This window comes from Oncorhynchus mykiss, chromosome 3, assembly GCF_013265735.2.
Source record: "Oncorhynchus mykiss isolate Arlee chromosome 3, USDA_OmykA_1.1, whole genome shotgun sequence".
Lineage (NCBI taxonomy): Eukaryota > Metazoa > Chordata > Actinopteri > Salmoniformes > Salmonidae > Oncorhynchus > Oncorhynchus mykiss.
The window spans coordinates 26,865,376-26,890,388 of NC_048567.1; the positions used below are offsets into that span (position 1 = coordinate 26,865,376).

General features: G+C 42.1%; 2 protein-coding genes across 7 annotated transcripts in view; one reads left to right on the plus strand and one right to left on the minus strand.

The window, feature by feature from the left end:
- The window catches only part of LOC110516351 (serine/threonine-protein kinase Nek8), a 49,867-nt gene extending 34,200 nt beyond the window's left edge, over nt 1–15,667 (minus strand). Inside the window, exon 1 of one of the 2 annotated variants that reach the window (XM_036973675.1) lies at nt 15,548–15,667. Coding sequence is in view for 1 of the 2 variants with exons in the window: in XM_036973676.1 (XP_036829571.1) it covers nt 15,548–15,573 (26 nt within the window). In the remaining variant the exon portion in view is untranslated. The remainder of the gene's footprint in view (nt 1–15,547) is intronic. The other variant, XM_036973676.1, reaches the window with a different exon arrangement.
- Nucleotides 1,035–25,013, plus strand: LOC110516464 (lipolysis-stimulated lipoprotein receptor). 5 transcript variants are annotated; one of them, XM_036973651.1, is made up of 20 exons: nt 1,035–1,049; nt 1,210–1,652; nt 2,461–2,508; nt 3,000–3,269; nt 3,495–3,530; nt 3,642–3,698; nt 5,160–5,226; nt 5,472–5,489; nt 5,612–6,152; nt 9,657–9,713; nt 17,138–17,467; nt 17,645–17,764; nt 18,326–18,382; nt 19,757–19,903; nt 20,514–20,717; nt 20,965–21,024; nt 21,354–21,482; nt 21,807–22,143; nt 22,277–22,751; nt 24,026–25,013. In XM_036973651.1, the coding sequence occupies exons 10-20, from the start codon at nt 9,683–9,685 to the stop codon at nt 24,059–24,061; spliced, it is 1,926 nt and encodes a 641-aa protein (XP_036829546.1). In that variant the 5' UTR covers nt 1,035–1,049; nt 1,210–1,652; nt 2,461–2,508; nt 3,000–3,269; nt 3,495–3,530; nt 3,642–3,698; nt 5,160–5,226; nt 5,472–5,489; nt 5,612–6,152; nt 9,657–9,682; the 3' UTR covers nt 24,062–25,013. The 5 variants fall into 5 exon arrangements, with proteins under 5 accessions (XP_036829546.1, XP_036829552.1, XP_036829547.1 ...); XM_036973657.1 differs by lacking the exons at nt 1,035–1,049; nt 1,210–1,652; nt 2,461–2,508; ... (4 more) ...; nt 5,472–5,489; nt 5,612–6,152 and adding an exon at nt 10,138–10,184 and having other exon boundaries at nt 9,690–9,713; XM_036973652.1 differs by lacking the exons at nt 1,035–1,049; nt 1,210–1,652; nt 2,461–2,508; ... (5 more) ...; nt 5,612–6,152; nt 9,657–9,713 and adding an exon at nt 15,539–15,611.

Sequence of the window (25,013 nt, forward strand, 5' to 3'; positions counted from 1 at the left end):
ACATGTTGACTCACCCTACTTGTAGATAAACACCAATGCCATCATCCTCTCTTTCACGTTGATGAAACAGTCTATCACTCTGTCAAACAGTACACTGTTTGCAGTACTTATGATACCTTTTCAATTAATTCATGTTCTATTCCAGCTTGTGTAAGCCGAGGTCATAAAATAACACGTTTATGGGTGTATTTCTTAAAACAATGTCTATGAACTTGGGTGACAGTCAGAATTGCAATGAATGCCGTTATGCTGTATCAATAAATGGTATAGCCTGGGGCTCCCAGAAAGTCTGAAAAAAGTAAATAGCCTGCTAGATAAATCAATTACGGAATCCAATATTGGAGAGATATTCCATGTCGAAACCTTTTGGTAGCTAAGCTAAATCTTGAATAAATGATGAATAGTTTGATAAAGCATAGCCTAAACGGAACATGAAAAAATGTATGTAGCCCGTGCAGAATAGCCTGTATTTCGTGGGGTAGTACTATATAAAATGTTTGCCTGCCTTAAACTCGTAGTTTTAATACAACTTCAATTTTGCCAGGTGAATCATCGACATAATTTATGATTATCACATTTTTGAAGATTAATGGTTCATTCAGCTTAATCGTTATCCTATTTAGTGTGTGTAATTGGACAAATAAGCTATTATAGGACTTTTGTATTTCTATTAGCCTGTGCTATTTCTCTTGACCTGTTATTTTTTTTTAAATGTTTAGATAAGGCGCGTGTAACTCCAATAACGTGTGACATGCCATTTACAATTCCAATAGTTAGTAGCCTAGTAAAGAAAAAAGACCTGTCCTCAGACATCACAAGGTCCATAACGCAACTCATACTCATACAAAAATGTAGAGTTTTATTTTTCTTGTTGTTATTTGGCAGTAGATTATTAATGTGTAAGCATTTAACGGCTGATTAATTTAACTATGCCAACATCATATTCCCCAGGCCCCTATTTACGCTTTCCCAACGTCACGATAATGATTCATAATTACTGTTTTTATTTACCCCACAGGTGGATCATTGCAGCATGCTCAGGAAAGTGGGTAAGTCTACAAATAACTCGTCTGTGTGTGCACATGTTTGCTTAGATCATGGATTGGCATTGAGTTTAAACAAAGCTAGTTATCTCTAGTCATGTTAAGAAAAATGGTCAAGTGGATGATTTCTACACTCATGGGACTGACCAGAGATCTACCCGTCCAGGTTGTGTCTCTACAGTGGTGAAGAAAATGTATGAGTCCTCAAGGGGATCACCAATCCGAAATGGGGGTGATAGCAGCACCCAGCAAATCCATATCTGCCTTTGAACCAGAGACCAACTCTGGAAAAGATGCTGAGGCAGTCCATCCCCGACCATCATACTCTGCATCGAGCTCTGGTTCCAAAGAAAGGCCCAGCAACAATGGATGGTGTAACGGGGTATAAGAGAGGTGCAAAATGGAACATTGCTACCTACAGAAGAGATGAAGAGGCCCCAAATCTTAAATTAACCGTGGCTCAAAGTCAGGAGTTGAAAGGCCTCCCACTTCCCGTTACCCAGCGACTTCCTGTTACCCAGTGTGTGAGTGAACTTGCAGCTCGTCAACAAATTAAAATGACCTTTTACAGAAGAAGGGGGGCTGGGATGGAGCATGTGACATATACTGGTATGTATTTTTCCTTTCACTTGCATTGTTATGTTTGCAGTAGCGGGTGCGAGAGTAAAAATCACTGGGGAAGCCAAGCCATGTGTTGTGATACTTGCGTTGTTTACTCTATAACCTGTTAGTTCATATGCCTTGCGACCGTGATATATAGGCCTAAGGCTGAGACAATAAGAAGACAGTGGCAGAAAAAATTCAAACACCTTTGTTTCATCACAAGACCAGAGAGCAACCTCTGTCCAGGGAAGTCCACAAAGCAAGCATATTGCATATAACAAACAGTTACATGATCTAGAGCATGGTCAAGCAAGTTAATGTTTCAGAAATTGTCTAACCACTAAACTATTGATTTAGAACCACGGAGAGTTACCACAATTCGCAAAGAAAACAGGAGCTGCATCCACTATTCCAGCACCATTTCAACTTCAACCTCATCAAAACACCTATGTTTAGTCTAATACAGTGACAACTAAAATATATCAAAAAACAACTTAGTCCAATTAACGTGAGCTAAATATCATGTGGCTGTCCATGGTTCGGATTTCTGTGTGCTCGTGCAAGTAGAAAAAGACATGTTGACTCACCCTACTTGTAGAGAAACACCAATGACATCCTCTCTTTCACGTTGATGAAACAGTCTACCACTCTGTCAAACAGTACACTGTGTTTGTAGTACTTATGATACTTTTTCAATCCATACATGTTCTATTTCAGCTTGTGTTGGAATCAATAACGTTGAACAAAATAGGTGCTTTTTGGTGATTGTTACAATGAAAACAAACAAAATAATCATAATGTCCTGTGTTTCCAGTGTTTCTTCAGTTCTTAATCATCACTGCACTAATTCAAGACTCTAATGGTGAGCTCTGCCTTTTTATCCGTTTGCTCTTTAAATGTTTTGAGATGATTTTCTGCAATGAAAAAAGCTCTATACATTCTGATGTGTGTTTAGATTGATAGAGCAGCCAGTCATGTAATGAGCTCAACTTGACTGACACACATGCAGGAAGTGGAACACTCGCTCTCAGGAACACTCCTGTAAGTGAGGCTGTGTGATCAGTTGAAACTAGTAGTGTCATTCTCTCACTCCCTCTGTTTCACCCCCTCCCTATGTCTCTTTCCCACCCTGTATGAGATATGTACTGCTTTAAACAACCACAGATTTTTTGTCGTGTGGCATTTTACTATTATTTTCAAATCCATCAATAAAAATGTCATGGAGATTTTAAAGTTAAATCCATCTATATGGTCAAACTTCTGAGAAAAACGTAATATTCCAAGTGTTCATTTTAATGTTCCTACTTGCTGCCTTTGTGTTCATCCATGCCTCCTTTTTGTGTGTTACCTCAGGAAGCTGTCCAGCCTGCAATGACGACGGATGTGCAAAAGTGCAGACAATATATGGATCGAATGACACCATAGTGTATCAGAGAAGTAACCCCATCGAAAACCTCACAAGTTGTTCCACCACCTCTGCACCACCTCCTCAGAGTCGGAGTTGTGTTTTGTGTCTTGCTGATATCAGAGATATAACCCTCTTTTGCTCAGACAGCTGGGAAGCAGCTGGGCCGCTCGACTGGGAGGTTGATGGCATCCGATTGAAAAACATCTTTATGGTTGGTAAGTATAACATATGGCTAAAATCGGACTCAATAGTGAATTAAAGCAAATGTGACAAAACAGATTGATATAACATTACTATTCAACTGTCAGGATGGGAAATGTATCTTCACAGTTGCATATTGTCTTTTGTTTTTTTAAATGTGATTTGTTATTCTAGAAATAAGTAATTTAAATACCCTTCGCTCGATTGATGTTTATAATCATGAACTGTTTTAATGACAGACTGCCCAGCCATGAAGACTGTTGATCGTGTAACAGGTAAACAAACATCTGTTAAAACATTGATGTTATAAAATAGAAAGTGTTATATTCACCTATAAAAGATCAATACCATATTTCTAAATCAAATATTATTTTGTATCCCCTAAGACCTTATCCCTGGTGATATTTCTGGTACCCTCAACCCTGGTGGAATTGCCGTTATTGGTATGTATCCATGTACCAGTACTGTTTTTAAAAAATATACTTTTGGTGTTTTGTGTAACTTGAATAAACACCCATTACCTGTTTGTTTTTTTGATACTAGAGTTGGGAATGTCAAGACCAAAATATATTTTGTAGTTTAAAAGTATGAAAATAAAGTCAGCAAAAAAAGAAATGTCCTCTCACTGTCAACTGCGTTTATTTATGTCTAAATATTTGTTTGAACATAAGATTCAACAACTGAGACAAACTGATCAAGTTCCACAGACATGTGACTTAACAGAAATTGAATAATGTGTCCCTGAACAAAGGGGGGGGGGGTCAAAATCAAAAGTAACAGTCAGTATCTGGTGTGGCCACCAGCTGCATTACGTACTGCAGTGCTACTCCTCCTCATGGACTGCACCAGATTTGCCAGTTCTTGCTGTGAGATGTTACCCCACTCTTCCACCAAGGCACCTGTAAGTTCCCAGACATTTCTGGGGGGAATGGAAATTCAGGAAATCACGCACAGTATGGCTGGTGACATTTCATGCTGGAAGGTCATGTCAGGATGAGCCTGCAGGAAGGATACCACATGAGGGAGGAGGATGTCTTCCCTGTAACGCACAGCGTTGAGATTGCCTGCAATGACAACAAGTGCAGTCCGATGATGCTGTGACACCGCCCCAGACCATGACGGACCGTCCACCTCCAAATCGATCCCGCTCCAGAGTACAGCCCTCAGTGTAACGCTCATTCCTTTGATGATAAACGCAAATCCGACCATCACCTCTGGTTTTACAAAACCACGACTTGTCAGTGAAGAGCACATTTTGCCAGTCCTGTCTGGTCCAGCGACGGTGGGTTTATGCCCATAGGTGAGCGACGTTGTCAGTGATATCTGGTGAGGACCTGCCTTACAAACAGGCCTACAAGCCCTCAGTCCAGCTTCTCTCAGCCTATCGCGGACAGTCTGAGCACTGATGGAGGGATTGTGCGTTCCTGGTGTAACTCGGGCAGTTGTTGCCCCCACCCTGTACCTGTCCCGCAGGTGTGATGTTCAGATGTACCGATCCTGTGCAGATGTTGTTACACGTGGTCTGCCACTGCGAGGACGATCAGCTGTCCGTCCGGTCTCCCTGGAGTGCTGTCTTTTCCATCTCACAGTACAGACATTGCAATTTATGCCTCCTTGCAGCATGCCTAAGGCACGTTCACGCAGATGAGCAGGGACCCTGGGCATCATTCTTTTGGTGTTTTTCAGAGTCAGAAAGGCCTCTTCAGAGTCCTAATTGCCTACCGTCTGTAAGCTGTTTTAATGACCGTTCCACAGGTTCATTAATTGTGTATGATTCATTGAACAAGCATGTGAAACAGTGTTTAAACCCCTTACAATGAAGATCTGTGAAGTTATTTGGATTTTTACAAATTATCTTTGAAAGACAGGAAAAAAAGAAACAACCTGAGTTTGTTTATCCATAGTGGTCTGCTGTGCTGGGATTGGCCTCGTGTCAGTGTCAATCTGTTTCTATTATCGCAAGATTGAACGGTATGTACACAATTTAAGATTACAAATTTAAGGGACCTCTTATCCAGATTTGATGACCTCTTTAAAACAGATGAAATGATATCAAGTTATAATTAGGAAGGCTATTCTCTATTTTATATCATAATCCAACCACAACATTCTATACAATAAAATGCTAATGTATTTATTAAAACAGCAACAACCAATAAAATGGCTAAACTTATGGCTCAATGTTATTTTCTCTCTCCCCTTTTGTGTTTTTACAGCGATCGTCAAGAGAGGAGGTAGGTTTGGTTAAATTTGTCCCCCACCCCTCAGGTGATGGGTAAGACAGCTATTAAACAACACACATTTATTCTTATTGGCCTAAGTAAGGCTTTTGATCCATTTTAATTTCTCTCTATAGGCCTGAAGCTCTGTAGATGACAAAAGTATGAGGAACATGCAGTGGAGCATTTGGGAGAGGAACAGTGAAGCGTTCTACATTTTCAAACAAACATGTCTTATGAGTTGTTAACACTAGTAGAAACTACAATTGTATCGTTTGTGCTGGACACTTCTATAAGGGGAAAAAAGTTACAATGACAGTGCATGCCTTTAGAAAAATTATCTTTCCTATATATGTTTTCCATATACTTGCCTACAGTTGAAGTCAGAAGTTGACATACACCTTATCCAAATACATTTAAACTCAGTTTTTCACAATTCCTGACATTTAATCCTAGTAAAAATTCCCTGTCTTAGGTCAGTTAGGATCACCACTATTTTAAGAATGATGCTGAATGAAGAATTAAGTGATCCTGTAAATTGAGCTCGGTGCATTTTAAACCCTGTCATTTGTAGTTCTAGACAGCTGCCCACAGGGAGAGATGCAGTCTAGAGGCATGGTGGATCCTGTTTGCTGTTTGATGGGAGCACATGGCTAATAACGTTTGAGAGCTGTAATGGTAATAATTCTAAAGACGGACGCCTGCCTTTTGTGCTGCACTGCTTCCCGTTTCTTTGTTTTTCCAATTTGAACTATGTTTTTAAAAAGTAAAGTGATTGATAAGAAGAATAGTAAAGAAATCACAAAAGAATAAGATAATATTCTGGAACTTGTGATTGCAAACAGTTTTTGTGGATAAAACCATGCTTGTCTTTTTTTAATTTAACCTTTATTTTAAACAGGGAGTCACATTGAGATTAAAATCTCTTTTACAAGAGAGCCCTGTACACATTACAATAAAAACAGAATATTAAAACAATATATTTCAGAACACAATTAACATTTAATAAAAACAATCACATTTAACTACATGGAGGTCCTCAATCAATAATTTAAACTGCCTGAGTGGCACCATCACATCTAGCTGCAGTGAACTCTTTCTATTGGTCCACAAATTAGGGGCAAAAACCAAACACGATTTTCCCAGATCTGTGGGGACTGAAGGGATCTGTAGTGCTGTCCATTCCTGTGAACGGGTTTGGTAACTTATGATTCTTATCTTAATTAATGAAGTTCTATACGGAGGGAGTTTCTTTAAGATTACTTGGTAAATAACTAAAAGAGAATGCAGAGCTCTTCTTACAGACAGAGGTCCATCACACATTTTATACAGACTACAATGATGAGTCCTAAAATTGTCCCCTGTGATAAAACGTATTGCGGAAGGGTTTTAAAATAGAGGTTGCCGCATGCATGTAAACAATTTCACCAAAATCCAATACAGGGAGTTGTTTGAACAATCGTTCTCCTATTTTTAATACTAAGGCATGATTTATTTCGATATAAAAAGAACAATCTTGGATCTTAGCTTCTTAGTCAGATTTTTTTTATATGCATTACAAAGGATAACTTGTCATCAATCCAGACACCCAGGTACTTATATTGAGAAACAAGCTCAATTTGTGCTCCATTTATAGCGCACATATGCAGGTCCTTAGGGTCAACATTTGGTGACCTAGAGAACTGCATGAGCTTGGTTTTACTTGTATTTAACACTAATTTAAGATCTGTAAGTGATTTCTGAATTGAATCAAAGTCATGTTGAAGTTCACGAATGGCCTGCTGCACTGAGGTGGCACAGGAATACAAAACTGTGTCATCTGCATAGAGATGAATGCTAAAAGAATTAAGTGTTTCCTATTCATTAATATACAAAGTTAACAATAATGGACCCAAAATCAAACCCTGAGGAACACGTTTTTGAATCAAGAAATTCTGATTTAACCCCATCGATCAAGATGGCCTGAAGATAATTCTAAAACTGTAAACAGTCTCTATATCCCAGGCCTACTCTTGATAATTTCTTCAGCAAAACAGAATGATCAACAGTGTCGACTGCCTTTGACAGATCAATAAACAAGGCAGCACAGCTCTTTTTAGCATCGAAGACATTGACAAGATCATTAACAACTAGCGTGGTTGCTGTGGTAGTACTATGCCCAGGCCTAAACCCAGATTGGTTTATATTAATACAATTATCAGATAAAAAGGAACAAAGTTGTACATGAACCAAGGATTCAAGAATTGTAGCTAAACAATGAGTCTTGAAGTGGGGCAATAGTTGTCAAGATCTTTTGTGTCCCCACCGTTATGGAGTGCCAGCACATATGCAGATTTCCAAGCTTTTGGAATACTTTCTGATAACAATGTTAAATTAAAATGTGGTCTACTGAGCCAGCGATAAGGGGTGCTGCACACTTAAGCAGACAAGGCTCCAAATGATCAGCCCCTGTAGTTTTTTGGGGTCTAATGTTAACAAAGCATCCAGGACTTCTTTATCAGTGAATTTCTGAAACGAGAACTCCGGACTAGCATTTTCAGTATCATTCAATAAACTTTCACCATCTACATCCAAACTACTCTTTTCAAGAGCTGGCTTGAAAATACATTCAAATATAAAGCCTGCAGAGATAAAACTGTGATTAAATGCATTAATGATATCAATGTTGTCAGTAATAGGGACAATCTAAATTAATTTATTGGGGAGAGAATAGGAGATTACAACCCTTCAGTGAATTAACTGCTTTCCAAAATGGAGCTTGGTTCCCTGTACATTCAGATATCTGATTATTATGTTAATACACTTTTGCTTCTTATTTATTTATATATATATATATATATATATATATATATATATATATATATATATATATATATATATATATATATATATATATATATATATATATATATATATATATATATATATATATATATATATATATATATATATATATATATATATATATATATATATATATATATATATTTTTTTTTTTAAACAAATTTTACACAGATTTCTCAACCGCCTAAAAGACTGCAAGTCTGGGCCCGAGTCTGTGAATCTAGCTTTGGCCTAGGCAGCATCTCTGTTTTATAAAACTTAAGATAGCTCTGGACTGAACCAAGGGCAAGATCGATTTTGTATTCACATTTTTTTAAAGGGAGCATGTTTATCTACAATACAATTGAAAACATTTGAGAAGTGGTTCAGAGCCAAGTCTGGGTCAGGTATAGATGCAATAAAGTCACCAAAATAAAAGGTCAAAAATAAAAGGCCTGCTCATTGAAATGTATATTGTTGATAAAACAAGGTTTGGATCGAAGCATCCATATATCCCTGACACATGCAATGGGACAGTGGTCAAAGCAAATACCCCACTCCCAGCATATTTGTAAATATGAGGTCAAAGTCGACTTTGTAGGGTCCTTTAAGTTTGGACGTGGGGGCTTTGTAATCAGCTGAGTCAAATTTAGATTAGTACAAAAATAATTTAGACAATCCGCATCCTGCGTTCACCATGCAAGATTGAAATCTCCAGCGATCGACACCTCTGGGGTAATGAAAATGGCAATTCAATCAGTGAGTCCGTTTAGTACACACTTCTTGGCAGAAGGTGGACGATAGATTCCGATACCTGTTATTCTTGAGTTTGTACAACTGAAGACTTAAAGCCAACAATTCAAATAGTTTAGGACTGGAAGTAGCCTTTAACAGAGACACAGAAAGATTATTTGTGTAAATAGCAACACCACCACCTTTGCCTTTCCTACCAGCCCTGAACACATTGTAACCATCCGTAGCAACATCAGAGTCCAGGGTTTTATTAGTTAACCAGGTCTCAGATACAATATAAATATCAGGGTCTGCCTGTGAGGCCCAGATCTTGACATGATCAATTTTAGGTAATAAACTACAAATATTAACATGTAAAAATGTCAAACCTTTTCTGCATTTAAAATCATATGGATTCTATACTTTGAGATTTCAGAACAGGATACTCAAAGATTGGATTATACCTGTTAGGAAAACAAAGCAAGAATAGCAATGACATTTCTCCAGTTAGCACCATTTGGCATGTCACCACTTTCAGACAACATGTGGAACTCTCACAGTGACCAATGAGGAGATGGTAAAAACTGACTTACATGTAATGCTAATATTGTCCTCATGTCTATTTAGTTGACCAACAACGTTCCCAATGTTTGATGACAACAGCCGGGAGCCATTTTCACCCAGGTGAATTCCGTCTTTCACAATAAATCTATCAAAGCTGTCCTTTGTGCTCGGTCTCTGCTTCACACTGCATGCTCAACCCAGATCCAAAATAACCTGTTGCTTTACACCCTGAGACATACATGTATGCTGACATTCATTTGTTGAGGTGTCTGCTTTCTAACCAACTATGTGTACTATATTACAGTAGGCATATGCACCTTCTGTGGAAGGTTGTGAATTGATTTGCTATTGAATCAAATCTGACAAAAGTAAAACAAAATTATTGGACTGCCAATATTTTGTCACCATCTATGTAGCCAGGCCTACTGAGAAAAGTTAATAGTGTGAAACCAGAATAATTGTCTCCTATGTTATGCATCTGGATGACATTATTATTATGTTCATTGCATTGAAAGGGACCTCTTTTATCTTTCATAACTGACAGTGATGTGAAAAAGCCGAACCAGCTAAAATAAAGAAGGTACTTCATGGGTAAGCATCTGTATGAAGGGGATTGAGGAATCCCAATCAAGAACAACCGAGGTAAAGCCAGATTCAGGTTGGATATTCAACGGATATTTGCCTGTAGTTTTCCTTACGTCCACAAACAGCAGTTAGGGGCCGTCAACATAGTGACAAATCTTATTTATCAAATTTCAATAGCTCTTTAACCATTACTCCTAAAACTGGTTGTAGCTAACCGAATGGCATAGACACACATTGCACACACTTTTTGTTGTTGTTGATTTACATCTTGCACCATTTTAAATTATTTAAATAGCGAGACATCCAGTGCAGTAACGCGACCGATCCCGGAGAGGCTGGCGGGAGCCCCGGGGAGAGTACTCTTTTCTTTGTGAAGGGCATCGCGCCCTGGAATTGGTTCGCCCTGAGAAAGGGGTCCAAGCCCTGGAAAGCCTTGTGGTTTTGGCTGCGTCCGGTGAGCTCTCCCTGGCCCTTGAAAATCCAGGGGAGATGGTGTAAATCTCACACTGGGCCGTACCCATATTCGCAGCAGGTCTCCAAGGTAAACAGCCTCTGGCATGTTATAACAATGTAGATAAGGGAAGTTGGCAAAAAAGATCCGGGATAAGAATTGGCTCTACGGTCTGGGTCAGTCAGGGGTGCGAAGCGGGGCTGGGGGAGCAGTTGCTCTGTCGCCCTCTCATCACTATTAGAAGTTCGTTGTGCGGCCCATCTCGCGTTCTCTCGTGCGTGGTCTCGCAAGGGGCTGCATGCGGGGGTTCGTCGGGGTGGTGTCCGTCAGAGGGCCGAAGGCGGACCTTTTTCTGGGGGGGGGGTCCAGCAGGTGGCGGCCCTTCTCGTGGAACTCCTCAGCTACGGTGCTTGCTGGCCCCACACATTGAAGGTGGGGAGGTCTCCTCTATGCTCACTAGACTTGAGGCGGAGACTAAACCCATTGGCCCCGCAGTGATAGGGCATTTCATGGATCTGGCTCATGCCCTACGAAGTGGGGAGAGGCATCTCCAGCTTGTCTGGGGAGGAAGGCCTACATCTGATGTGGGTAGTGCCGCTAGATACTGCAATGGGTATTTGGTTCTCAAGCCTATAAGTATTGCACTGGCACTTGATGTCGATTGGGTGTAAAAACACAGTTAAAGTCCGCTGAAGGTTAGTAGCGGCAACTGATGTCCAGTTTGTAAGACAGAAAATGTCTCTGATGATACCACAGGGTGTGATTCTAATGACATTTGGTGTATTTGCTTGGCTAAGAAGCCTATGGTGCGAAGCTACCATCTGTGGGATTATGACTGAATGCCTCCAAGTCAGAATCCACTTAAATGTAACAATACCATAGCACAGCGGATCTTCGGTTGGCCCGGTATAACCTGCCTCTTTTGGCAGGTGAGGAAAGCCGTCTGTGACGGGGTTGGGGTGCGGACAGATGAGTTGTCGCCCCTCTCCTGATGCACACCGCATGTTTGTGGGGAACCTGTTGCTAAATCACTCGTAGACAACCTGATTCCGGGTCAGGGTTTCATACGTAGCAGAGCAGCTCACTCACTCGCTGCAATCTATTGAAAGTCAGCCCTCGATCCAAGCTTTTGTCGGGGACGGAGGGCGTCTTCCTCCACCATCCTCCTCCTTTACTTACGGGTTACCAGGTGAACGCAGAAAGACTCAGAGTGTGAGAGAGCCCAGGCAGGTGGGTCGAAGGCATAAGACATTTGGCTCTGGATAGGTAGGGGGCTAGGTTGTGGTCGCCCATCTGCCCAGGCCCATCCTCTGATGGGACTGTGAGTCAGGTTAGGACTCGCTGTGGAAGTCAAATGGTCACCAGGTGCACGAGCAGGCCTCCCCCAAGGCAGGGGGCATTCAGAGTCCGAGCAGGGGCGGACAGATTCAGGGGCTGGGGGCAGCACTCAGGCTGTGGAGGTTGGGTTGGGGACTTTGTCTCTGAGCGGATAAAAGCAGGCAGGTCACCAGGTGCACAGAGCTTGTTTCAGGTTACCAGGTGCACATGGTTCCTGACAGCGGGACTATAGACATTTTAGTAATTCCAGGGAGTAAGCTATACTCTAAGGCCAAGGGAGAGGGGTGTTGACCGGGTAGGGAGAGTAGGTGTGGAGGCCTGGAGGTCTGTAGTTCCAGGGAGTAAGCTGTACACTCAGGTCCAGGGAGAGGGCAGGCAGGTGGGCGGGCAGGGAGTGTAGGCCTAGAGGCCAGGAGTCAAGAGGTCACCAGGTCAATGGGGGCCTGCCTGGAGATCAGGAAGGCCCCAGGGAGAAGGCCCAAGTGAATAGGTGTATGACTGACACTGAGTGACACTGACACTGAAGGGCAGAGCAGGCTAATTCATGTTTTAAAAAAAGTGTGAGATGAAATTGGACAAGCTAGAGGGTGTGCAATATAAAAGGATAGTTAGTGGACATTCTGAATCTTGTTTGAGGTCAGTAGGTCACATGACCAAGGAGCTATTGAAATTAGTATCATGGAAAAACATTGAAAATTCATGTAAAATTTCATGAAATGAAGATGGACAAACTAAAGCATGTGCAGGCCCACTGAGTGTACAGTCGTGGCCAAAAGTTGAGAATGACACAAATATACATTTTCACGAAGTCTGCTGCCTGTTTGTATGATGGCAATTGCATATACTCCAGAATGTTATGAAGAGTGATCAGATGAATTGCAATTATTTGCAAAGTCCCTCTTTGCCATGCAAATGAACGGAATCCCCCAAAAACATTTTCACTGCATTTCAGCCCTGCCACAAAAGAACCAGCTGTCAGTGATTCTCTCGTTAACACAGGTGTGAGTGTTGACGAAGACAAGGCTGGAGATCACTCTGTCATGCTGATTGAGTTCAAATAACAGACTGGAAGCTTCAAAATGAGGATGGTGCTTGGAATCATTGTTCTTCCTCTGTCAATCATGGTTACCTGCAAGGAAACACTTTCAGTCATCATTGCTTTGCACAAAAAGGGCTTCACAGGCAAGGATATTGCTGCCAGTAAGATAGCACCTAAATCAACCATTTATCGGATCATCAAGAACTTCAAGGAGAGCGGTTCAATTGTTGTGAAGAAGGCTTCAGGAAAGTCCAGCAAGAGCCAGGACCATCTCCTAAAGTTGATTCAGCTGCAGGATTGGTGCACCAGCAGTACAGAGCTTGCTCAGGAATGGCAGCAGCCAGGTGTGAGTGCATCTGCACGCACAGCGAGGTGAAGACTTTGAGGATGGCGTGGTGTCAAGAAGGGCAGCAAAGAAGCCACTTCTCTCCAGGAAAAACATCAGGGACAGACTGATATTATGCAAAAGGTACAGGGATTGGACTGCTGAGGACTGGGGTAAAGTCATTTTCTCTGAATCCCCTTTCCGATTGTTTGGGGCATCCGGAAAAAAGCTTGTCCGGAGAAGACAAGGTGAGCGCTACCATCAGTCCTGTGTCATGCCAACGGTAAAGCATCCGGAGATCATTTATGTGTGGGGTTGCTTCTCAGCTAAGGGAGTGGGCTCACTCACAATGTTGCCTAAGAACACAGCCATGAATAAAGAATGCTCCCAACACATCCTCCGAGAGCAACTTCTCCCAACAATCCAGGCGCAGTTTGGTGACGCACAATGCCTTTTCCAGCATGATTAATTCACAAATGGTGTCCAGGGCACAGCTGGGAGCAGAGGTGGGTCGATAGCAGGCGACAACAGTGAGAGACTTATTTCTGGAGAGGTTAATTTTTAAAATTAGAAGTTCAAACTGTTTGGGTATAGACCTGGAAAGTATGACAGAACTTTGTATATCAATCGAATATTTAACATTTCTTAAAATGTTCATGTTTGTTCAGAACATAACTGTAGCCATCAGGGAGTACCTTGCCATAAGGCAAAACTAAGTAGCTCGGGGAACAAAACATCCATATTTTGGGTCCATGGCCAGGAAACTCCACAGATCTTAATCCCATTGAGAACTTGTGGTCAATCCTCAAGAGGCAGGTGGACAAACAAAAACCTACAAATTCTGACAAACTCCAAGCACTGATTTTGCAAGAATGGGCTGCCATCAGTCAGGATGTGGCCCAGAAGTTAATTGACAGCATGCCAGGGCAGATTGCAGAGGTATTGGAGAAGGGTCAACACTGCAAATATTGACTCTTGGCATCAACTTCATGTTATTGTTATTAAAAGCCTTTGACACTTATGGAATGCTTGTAATTATACTTCAGCATTCTATAGTAACATCTGACAAAAATATCTAAAGACTGCAGCAAACTTGAAAAATTTATATTTGTGTCATTCTCAAAACTTTTGGCCACGACTGTACATTCTGAATTGTGTTTAAAGTCAGGTCACATGACCAAGGACCATTGAAATGTGAATGTTTAAATTCATGTAAAATCTTGATGAAAATGGACAAACTAAAGGGTGTGCAATATAGAAGGGTAGCCAGTAGACATTCTGCACCTTGTTTGAGTCCAGTAGGTCACATGACCAAGGAGCTGTTGAAATAAAAGTTTGAAAAATGAATGTAAAACCGTGTGAGATGAAAATAGACCAACTAAAGGGTGTGCAATGTGTAGGCCCACTGAGTGTACATTCTGAACCTCGTTTGAGTCACAAGACCAACACAATTCAACTTGGAATACAAAATGGTGCTCACATTTCCACATGTTTATTAGCTTTGCAAGGCAAATTAATAATGTCCAAATTGTGAAAATAAGACCTCTGCAATGTTGTGTGTGCAATTTTTCCAACATCATGACACTTATCTGGAGTGTGGCTCAAGTGGTTTGAAAGCGCAATTATTGAATATCCAACCTGAAACTGGCTTTACCTCGGTATCAAAACAAATGTGAAACGTGTAGGATACCATCGCTAAGGATATTCAGAGTGAAAACTGTGTGTAAAACGAATTTTCTTCAAAGAAAATGAAACAGTTGAAGACCAAAACTCAAACTCAAATAGAAATTGAAACCCACAATTGAAAGCCCTGGCAATACTGGCATTTCACGCATAGGGTTATACTTATAAACAAACCATCCTCATAAAACAGTGTTTGACTAGGCAATGAGATTGAGATCACCACATTGCTGCTGCTTAGCATACAGGCAAAACAAAAAAAACTAGTTTCGAGTTAGGCCATACCAACTATCGCTACCGGTAGTTTGAGGTGGAATGGGTGTATCCCAGGTCACGTTCAAATGTAGATTATCAATGCAGAGGGCGATAAACTAAAACTGTAATAATATATATATATTTTTTTAATTCCAACATATTTCACATTCAAATCCTAGGGCTCGCTATTGGAAACGAATATTAGTTTCCAATGGCTAGCCCTAGGATTCGCATCAAAAGCCCCCCCCCCCCCCATTGTGCCAGAGGTTTGGCAATCTCACCTGTCCGGTCCGCCTCCTACTCGCATACCTACGCCGTGAGACAAAATGTCGGAAGGCCTACCTAGTTAAGAAAAAAACAATACATGCTTGGGGTTCTACAAGGTTTCTAATGGCATTTATGCAGGCCTTGAATTAATTACTATACATGGTTTTTACATTAAGGTTTTTAAATTGAGACTTCTCTAAAATATACTCACTTCGGATCGAAAGATGTTCCTGATTTTTGTCGTGACCGTCCTTATGGCAACAGGTAGGGAGAGGAAATGCAATGTTTTTCGAGAAGGGAGGGTCAGGGCACAATTTAATCAATAAGTTAGTTACTGATTTGTGTATTTCTTAATAAACGTCTTCTTTTAAACCGTTTATATGAACTTATTTTGATGTCGAATTCGTAGGGAAAAGTGCTAAATTGTATTTTTTATTTTTCATCGTTAGAGGTGACCTGGATCTCTGGAGTTCGTTGTTTTGTCAGGTGTTGATCACCAAATGGCTACATCTGTATTCATTTGAACATGTATAAATGCTATGTACCCGTTGGCATCATCACGTGCCCGAAATACTATGTTTATGTATTTTTTACAGTTGTGTGTAGGCTTTGTAAAATCACCACCGTATAAGTAATATTGAGTGTTTTTCCTATAGAAAGAAAATGTATAACGTTAATAATAGTCCTATGTATTTTTCAGATAATCATTAGTGGATTTGTGATTCATTAGTTAAATCACAGATATCCAGTTCTCCAGTGGTGGACAACAATCTATATTTACATGTCAGAATACAGTAAACTAAGGTTTACTAGACACTTTCATTTTAATGCCTGAATCATAGTCAAAGCCTTTTATTTTATTTTTTTACTTTCAGATGAAGTATTCATCATATCATAATATGTTTGACTCCTGACATTGTTTTGTGCACACACATGGCCTGGAATAAGGTGAAGGGGTGTGATTTTGATAATGTCACATCAACGATACTAGTCAGACTATCTCCCTACTCCAAATATGATATGAAACTGTAGTTCAACAGATTAGTCTATCTAGCAGGAATTCCACAGTGATGCTACCTTTTTGACAATTGAAGAGCGGTGAAGCAATCTTAGCAAGTTGAAGTTTCTGATGGAGCCAAGTGACATCTAATATGTTCATGCCAGATGCCAATGTCTGCCTTATACATTTGATACCATTTTACCCCCTATGAAATGTATAATTCAGTCAAAGCTGAACTATTACAGCATTTAGGGCTAGGCTTTTACTCATGTAGAGTTTTGTTGATGGAACATGCACAGCTTAAGGTCTTGGTGAGTCATTGCATCTATTCTCTATGATACCAGTCTTTAGGTATGACATATCGTTGTGACTGTCACTTGCAGACTGGTCAGCTTCCTGCCTCACACAGAGTACCTTCACTCTCACAGAGCTGCTGAATTACAAATTAGAAAATTTAGCAAATAATGTACTCACAAGAAAAGTACACTGCCTTTAGTTAACAACAAACACTTTCTTGCACACTTATGGGTGGTGAAGATATCTATCTCTACCTGCATGCATTGAGACAAACTATCCTCTTTAAACACTCCTATTCTCTCTCCAGGCTCCACCATGGCCATCTCTGTCCAGTGTCCTGTCAAGAGGTACGTGGTCATCCTGTTCCAGCCGGTCACGCTCACCTGCAACTTCCAGACGTCTTCCACGCAGCCGCCTGTCATCACTTGGAGGTACAAGTCCTACTGCAGGGACCCCATCCAGGCAGCCCTGAACCCCAGCAGCGCTGACAACATCCTGTCCCAGAACAACCCTAACTACAACGCCAACATTGAGTGTGCCGACAACATGCGGACAGTGCGCATCGTGGCCTCCAAGCAGGGCAGTGCTGTCACTCTGGGCGAGGAGTACCAGGGGCGAAAAGTCAGCATCTTGAACAGTGAGTTTGACTTTTTGTGATTTCAAATGTGATGTGTGTGTGGGGGGGGGGGCAAGCGGTATGTGTGCCTGTCTCTCTCTGTCTGCGTGTTACTTCCATTACAAGGCTCCTATATCAGAGTGAGTCTTGTCTGTTGCCAGTGTCCCCTCCTCAAACCCACCGTACTTGTCTCTTTAGACGCAGACCTGAACCTTGCCCAGACGGCGTGGGGAGACAGCGGCGTGTACGTGTGCTCTGTGGTGTCTTCTCAAGACCTGACAGGGAACAGCGAGGACTACACTGAGCTCATAGTGCTGGGTGAGTGGCTCCTATCCTCACAGACCCTTTTTAGAGCTCCCCAGACCTGCTGTCATCTTCCACCTGTCCACCACCACCCCCCCCCCTCCATTTCCACCAAGTCCTATACTACTGCTCCTCACAGAACTGCTGTCTTATGAGGAACAATCACTTGTTTTCTCTGTGCTAGTTTCTCCTTAGTTCTCTTGGGTTTATTTGTTGAGTTAGCTGGACACCATGTGGAGCAACACAAAATCTAATAGCAGTAGCAATCAAATGTAAAATATCTTGAAAAGCCAAATCCAATTTTCAGGCAGTTCCACAATTTCCAAATGTGCTATTTGACTCCGGATTCTGTATAAATGAGACGGCACCCATCAAGGCTGAGTGAAGTTTCTCCGGAAGGATCCATGACTTCTATTTTGAAGTGATTCATGAATCATGAACCACTTAGCAGGGACTTCCAAGAAGGACAAGTTGTTGTGAGGGAGACTCAAGAGGGCAAAAGTGTAGTCATTTATTAGAAAGATAGTTGGGGCTTTTAAAAATAATTGTGGCTTTCTTTCTTTCTTTCTTTCACAGAGAGAAAGTCAAATACCACTGATCTCCTGCCTGAGATTGACTTACTGGTTATGGAAGGTACTTTCCAGTTTGCCCCTTAAAACCAGTAGAGCTCAACCCTAACCTAAGAGCCCTGTTTTTTTAGTAAACTAGGTCACGGTTTAGGTTCAGTTTCAGGAGAATGACATTTGGCCTGAACCCTCTTGCAAATACCTCATAGCTTTGAATGAAACGACATGTGGTCAATGTAGTTAGAAAATATAGAGTCAAAGAAGCAGCCTCCCTTGAGAAAGGCCGACAAAACTACGGTTTTGCTGGTTTGATTGATCAAGCCTGGTTGACTTTAACAAGCTTGTTGGTGTTTTTATCAAGGTAGTTCGTGCAACAATTTTGTCTGTACTGAATCAAGCCTTTGTTGTCTATTTTTAAACATTACAGCACCTTCAAGGTCTAACTTTAGAATGAGGAACCACATTGCTTAACATCTCAAAATGTGCACTGACAGACAGCTAAAAAGCTACCAAAAAACACCTCTTTAAAAATTTAGGGAAGTCCCCTCACAACAACTCAAACAATGGATAATTAACCCTTGAAATATAAAATTAGTTGGTTGCATTGGTTAAAAAGTTATATTCAACTGTAACATTATTTTCTCTCCTTCATGGTCGAGACCACAAAACTCTCAGCAGAACATCATGATAGCCCTAAAAGCTGTGACATTGTTGTAATATGGGGCCACTCAGCACATAGCTCTGGTCTGTTTTGTGTTGACTCAAACCGCAAAATAACTCTTCAGTCAGACTGCAGCCTATGACATTTATAGGAAATGTGTGGTTGAATATGTCCTCTTTCAGTATATTGGCATGTATTGTTTTTCTTTCCCGTACAGCTAGCTCCCTCATCTGACAGAATGACTCACTGAACCCATTGTTTGAAAAAAATGAAAACCGAAACCTGTGTTATCTGGTTTCTCTGATGTCTGAAATGAACCTCTCGTGTAGATGCTCCATTGTTTACTGCTTGTCCTTGTGACTTTTCACACTACTCATACTGTAGCCTTGCATACTAGACCGACCATTGGACTAGCCAAGCTACAGGTTCTAATACAAATGTTTATTTTTCGATACTAGGGCTCTGTTCTCCAGTGTTCTTGATAGACTAGTAAATTGTCACATTCTTGTCCACATTTTTGAAGAAGTTAGATTTGTCAAGTTGTCTTTTTGAACAATGGAAGTCCTCTACTTCTCTGGTTTAAACAGAGCCACAGGAAACCTAGAACTTCATGAACAAGTGCTATGTAAATACAGAAACGTTAATATTCAACCATGCTGATAGTCACCCAGAGAACGCAGAGGAGATGTTTCATCTTGACTGAATGGCAAACACATTAGCTTGTCTATACATGCATAATTATAATCTCCCCCCCCCCCCCTACTCTTTCTCTGTATACAGACTGGTTGTTGGTAGTACTGGTAGTGTTTGGCTTCCTGCTGCTGTTGCTCCTCATAGCAATCTGTTGGTGCCAGTGCTGCCCCCACACCTGCTGCTGCTACATCCGCTGCCCCTGCTGCCCAGAGAAATGCTGCTGCCCTCGGGCACGTAAGTACCACCCTCTACCCCTACTTGTCCCTTTTCCACTTGGCACAGAGCATCCTGCTTCGATGCCACTTTCACGTTAGTATGCCCATTCCATTCAACCAAACTCCTTTTTCTCATTTCGTTTCACGTTGTGAATTTGTGACCCTGGCACTGTTTACCTTTCATTTGCCATTCTCATGTATATTATTATTACATATTATTTATACGCTTTGTGCGCTCTTATCTTCTTGGGCTCCCAAGTGGCTCAGTGGTCTAAGGCACTGCATCTCAGTGCTAGAGGAGTCACTACAGACCCTGGTTCGATTCCAGGCAGTATCACAACCAGCCATGATTGGGAGTCCCGTTAGATTGGCGCACAATTGACCCAGTGTCGTCCGGGTTAGGGTTTGGCCGAGGTAGGCCGTCATTGTAAATAACAATTTGTTCTTAACTAACTTGCCTAGTTAAATAAAGGTTAAATAAAATACAATTCATAGAAAGACTTAAGGTTTTGCTCACGCACAACACACCGGCAAATGAAGTAAGTCCTCCAGAATATGTATTTACAGTATGCCACCTAACTACAACGTCAATGTGTCGTAACACTGTGAACTCACTCCTCTCAATTCAGTGTACGAAGCAGGCAAGGCGGTGAAGTCAGGCATCCCCAGCAACTACGCGCCCACGCTCTACGCTCCCAGCATGTACGCCCAGCCACCCTACGGAGGGGTCATGCAACAGCCCGGCATACCCATGCTGCCCTTACCCCAGGGAATGGGCGGCCCCCCACTACACCCCAACGGCTACGGACGGGACTACGACGGCGCCAGCTCGGGTAACTACAGCCCCTCCAGTTTTAACGTGACAATTAGCTTGATAAAAGCAAGGACTTGATGCGCAACTTTTTTTCCCCTCTGTAAGCTAATACCAGTATTGCACATTTTCGCAGCAATGTGGTTTTCAATGCTGGTGCGAGGAACCTGTGGGCTAATCCCAGTATTGCACATTTTCTCAGCAATGTGGTTTTCAATGCTGGTGTGAGGAACCTTTTGATAATCTCTGTTTTTGTTTTCTGCTTGTAGTTGGACATGGCTCCCAGGTGCCTTTGCTGCATGACCAGGACAGTGGCGCAGGAGACCAAAGTGAGTGGTTAAAATGCTTAGTGCAAATTCTCAGTCTGTTTGATTATTTGTGATAATACAAAAGTCTAACCAGAGCTACAGCTCCGCTCCCGAATCATCTCGGGGGCTGAAAAATGTCAGCATATTTCATCTTGTCACCGGGGTTGGGCTCATTACCATTTCCGTTCAGTCAATTCACAAATTAAACTGATATTCCCATTCAAATTTTCCACATTGCTTTTCAAAGGAATTTTAGTTTACGAAGCAAACAACATTTTTTTTGTTTACTTGAAATGGAATTGAGACCAACCCTGCTTGTCACAATCTCTCATGATTTACTCCCTCCTCAGCTCGGAGTGGCTACCGTATCCAGGTGGACCCAGATGGGAATGCAACGCGGGCCATCTACTACATGGAGAGACAGCTAGCCAACCTGGACCCCACCCGGTCTGGTGAAGCCGCTGGGAAGTACAACCGCTGTGAGTCTTACACCTACACATAAACACAGCCATGTCAACTGTACTGTACTGCAGAGTTCGGGGCCTGTAATCACAAAGAGCCTCAGAGTAGGAGTGCTGTTCTAGGATCAGTTCAATATTGTGTTTTGTGGGTGTTGTTCAAGTGAAAGGGGGAAGTGTTTGTTCATTTCACACGGAGCCTTCAACTGGCTTCATCGACTTTAATGTGTTGTAATGTTAATGTGATAGGGCTTTTTTAACTCTGACTTGCACTTTATCTTGTGCGTTTCCCCATCCTCTTCCTTTTTCCTTCTCCCCCCCCATCTCTCTCTCTCTCTCTCTCAGTGGATGGGGGGATGAGCGAGGTGAGCTCCTTACACGACGACCCACGGGGCCGTGGCGGTGGCCGCTCCCAGGCCCCGCCCCTCGCCACCGTGTACGACCAGGACGAGGCCATGAGCACCATCAGCAGCGTGTCCACGCACGGCCAGCGGGGGCGTGACGACTACCCGCGGCGAGGAGGTGGGCCCTCCCCCCACATGGGGGCCCACGGACGGGCCCGCTCCATGGACAACCTAGATGACATCGCCCGCCGAGACCGCTACCCCAGAGACCCCCGGGATCCCCGCGAAGACTACCCTCCCCACCGCCGTGATGGAGGAGGAGCCAGAGAAAGGAGAGGGTGAGGTTCTTATTTGGCGCCTCTCTCACTCTTTCTCCTTCTAGTGCATGAGTCTTACTTCTCAAAGGTCAAATCTGGGGAAGATAATGATTCGACCCAGTTGTTTACCCACAGTTTTTTTTTCTCCCCTCAGCTCGGATGATGACTTTAGCAGCCGCGGCGGCTACGACCGCGGCCGTGAATTTGACGACCGCAGACGGCGCAAGCCCTCCCCTGATGACCGTCGCCGCGGAGGCAGCCCGGTCAGCGGTCTCCAGGGGAGACGCAGCCGTAGCCGTGACGACCTGATGGACATCGAACGTGATCGGGAGCGCGGTGGCGGCCGGGGTGGTGGGCGGGACGCCTACGATGATAGCTTTCTGCGGGAAGCCATGGAGAAGAAGCGTCTAGGCGAGCAGCAGAGGGCGAGGAGCCGCGAGCGCCTGGACAGCGACAGCGAACGCTCGGACCGAGGCAGGGCCCCCCGCGGACCCCCTCCACTTCCCATGTCCCCGCCTTCCAACTACCCCGACCGTCGCTACGACGACAACTACCCAGCCCCTCACCCGCCTCCCTACATTAGCGATGACGAGAGCTTGACGTCCTCCAAGAAGAGCAACCTACGCAAGGTCAGTCAGTCATCACAGGGTTCTGCATATGGGCGTTGAGCATTCAGGGTGCCACTCAAGGCCACAGCGTTATTTACTGCATTGCCATAATGCCTCGTTGATTGTTTCTTTCATAGAACTACTTTCATCAACATAGTTAAAGGGATACTTCAGGATTTTGGCAATGAAGCCCTTTATCTACTTCCCCAGAGTCCGATGAACTTGTGGATGCCCTTTTTATGTCTCTGTGTCTTGCTTGAAGCAAAAGCTAGCATGTTGTTCCCCATAGCATTCCAGTCATTGCGCTAATGCTAGTTAGCATTTGCGAGTGAAGATACCACTAACTTTGTTCATACAGGATGCTGAGACATTAAAAGCGTATCCACAAGTTTCACCTAAACATCACTGTTACCATGGTTATTCCATAGATAATCAGTCAAAGAAGACGCTGTAAAAAAGACACAATAGTCTCTACAAGCCAGAATGTTGACTAAAATGAATGTCGTGCTATTGGTCCTCTTACCTCAAGGTAGTGGAGATCAAATGTCCACAGTGAAGTGTTGTTTACCCAACTTTTTGCGGCGCTGGTAGTTTTATGTTGCATGTATTTTTCCATGTCTTGATGCATTTCACGTGATGCACAATATGTAAAGAACAGCCGAATGTAACCCGAACTTTGTCGACTGGAGTGCATTCCATCACAATCAGCTGGAAGTGCTTCTGAAATTTGCCAGCTAATTGCCTGCGACAACTTTCGGTCTGTACTTCGGTTAAGATTGGCCATTGTTGACATATTGTGCAAGTAGCGTGCAAATTGCATCTTTATTGAAACTACAAACCGATATACAGACCAGCAATGCTGAAAGTCAGGTTAATAACAATACTCTGGATATTTTGTGTCAGATTAAGTAAAGTATGTTCAAATTAAGTTTATTCAGCATTCTGACTTGTGAAGGGACTTTTCACAAAAAGGGAGCCTATATGTTAGAGACGAGAGAAGAGTTCCACTCTCGGATTCGTAGAGGCTACAGCGAGTTCCTCTGACTCTTGGGAAGTAGAAAGGGCTCCAAAATCCTGAAGTATCCCTTTTAATGCTAGTTACAAAAAATGGTATAATCATATTTAGCAGAAGAAAATATATATCCAGATCCTAGTTTTGCCAGAATTGTGGTGGTATGTTTCAGCATGTTTTTCTCATATGTATGCTTGTTGTCTCTAGACTGACAGTAATGCTTATAGTACAGTACTAGGCCAACTCATTCTGTTTGTTTCAACTCTCTTTCTTTTCTTTTCAGAATGGAGCCGTGAGTCGGGAGAGCCTGGTGGTGTGAGACGTTTAGTATCCCCCAGCGTAACTGATCTGTCCCGTAACACAATTACTAGTCGTCTATGTCAATAGTACTAATGTTGCAAACTTGATACCGTGATTTTATTTTCAATACCTAAACTCAGATATCAAAATTTGGTGCTGGATATTTATGTACAAATGACCTTATTGGGGGTAATTTAGTAATTGTGTGCTTCATATTTACTGAAAACATTGTCAGCCTTATGTCCTCTCAATTATTTTTAATGTACAGAATAGCTCTAACTGAAGCACTAAGTGTAGTGTGTGGTTGAACATACCAAGGCTTAATTAAAGTAGCCTACACTGGAATTGCAATAGCCAAAGTAAACCAAAAATGGTTTTCATTCACTCTTTTTAACCATTCATTTTCATCTTACAGTTAATGTGAGTAACCCGGAGCTTTAAGATTATAAAGCAGTAATTATTTACTGTGAGAAGTCATGGATTTTTTAAATGAAAATGAGATCATGCTGTACATTTAAAATGGAATAGATTTTATTAGGGCGGGAGGTAGCCTAGCGGTTAAGAGCGTTGGGCCACTAACCGAAAGGTCGCTGGTTCAAATCGCCGAGCCAACTAAGTAAAAAATCTGCCGATGTGCCCTTGAGCAAGGCACTTAACCCTAATTGCTCTGGATAAGAGCCTCTAATGACTAAAATCAAATAATAGCCATGTTATTTTTACATTGTTTATCATCGTATTTAGAGTTTTGGATTAGTTTTAACTGTCTGTCCAACAATGATATTTGTCATGAATAATGTCAGCCATAGGCAGATTATATTTGTTCATTTAATTTTAATTTTAATTTTATTATTGCTATGAAAAATGTACTTACTCCATTGTTGTACAGTCTACTTGTCATACCCACTGTCCGTACTGTGTTGACTGTGATTTACAACAAGCGTAATTTTACAATAAAGCTTTTTCAAAATGCT

Bases quoted from the DNA above. Each gene is read 5' to 3' on its own strand.
- LOC110516464 (XM_036973650.1), top strand. From the start codon at position 15,758: ATGTTCCTGATTTTTGTCGTGACCGTCCTTATGGCAACAG. The intron at 18,383-19,756 runs GTACTTTCCAGT...CTCTGTATACAG, and splicing joins TGACTTACTGGTTATGGAAG to ACTGGTTGTTGGTAGTACTG. The intron at 21,025-21,353 runs GTGAGTGGTTAA...CTCCCTCCTCAG, and splicing joins CAGTGGCGCAGGAGACCAAA to CTCGGAGTGGCTACCGTATC.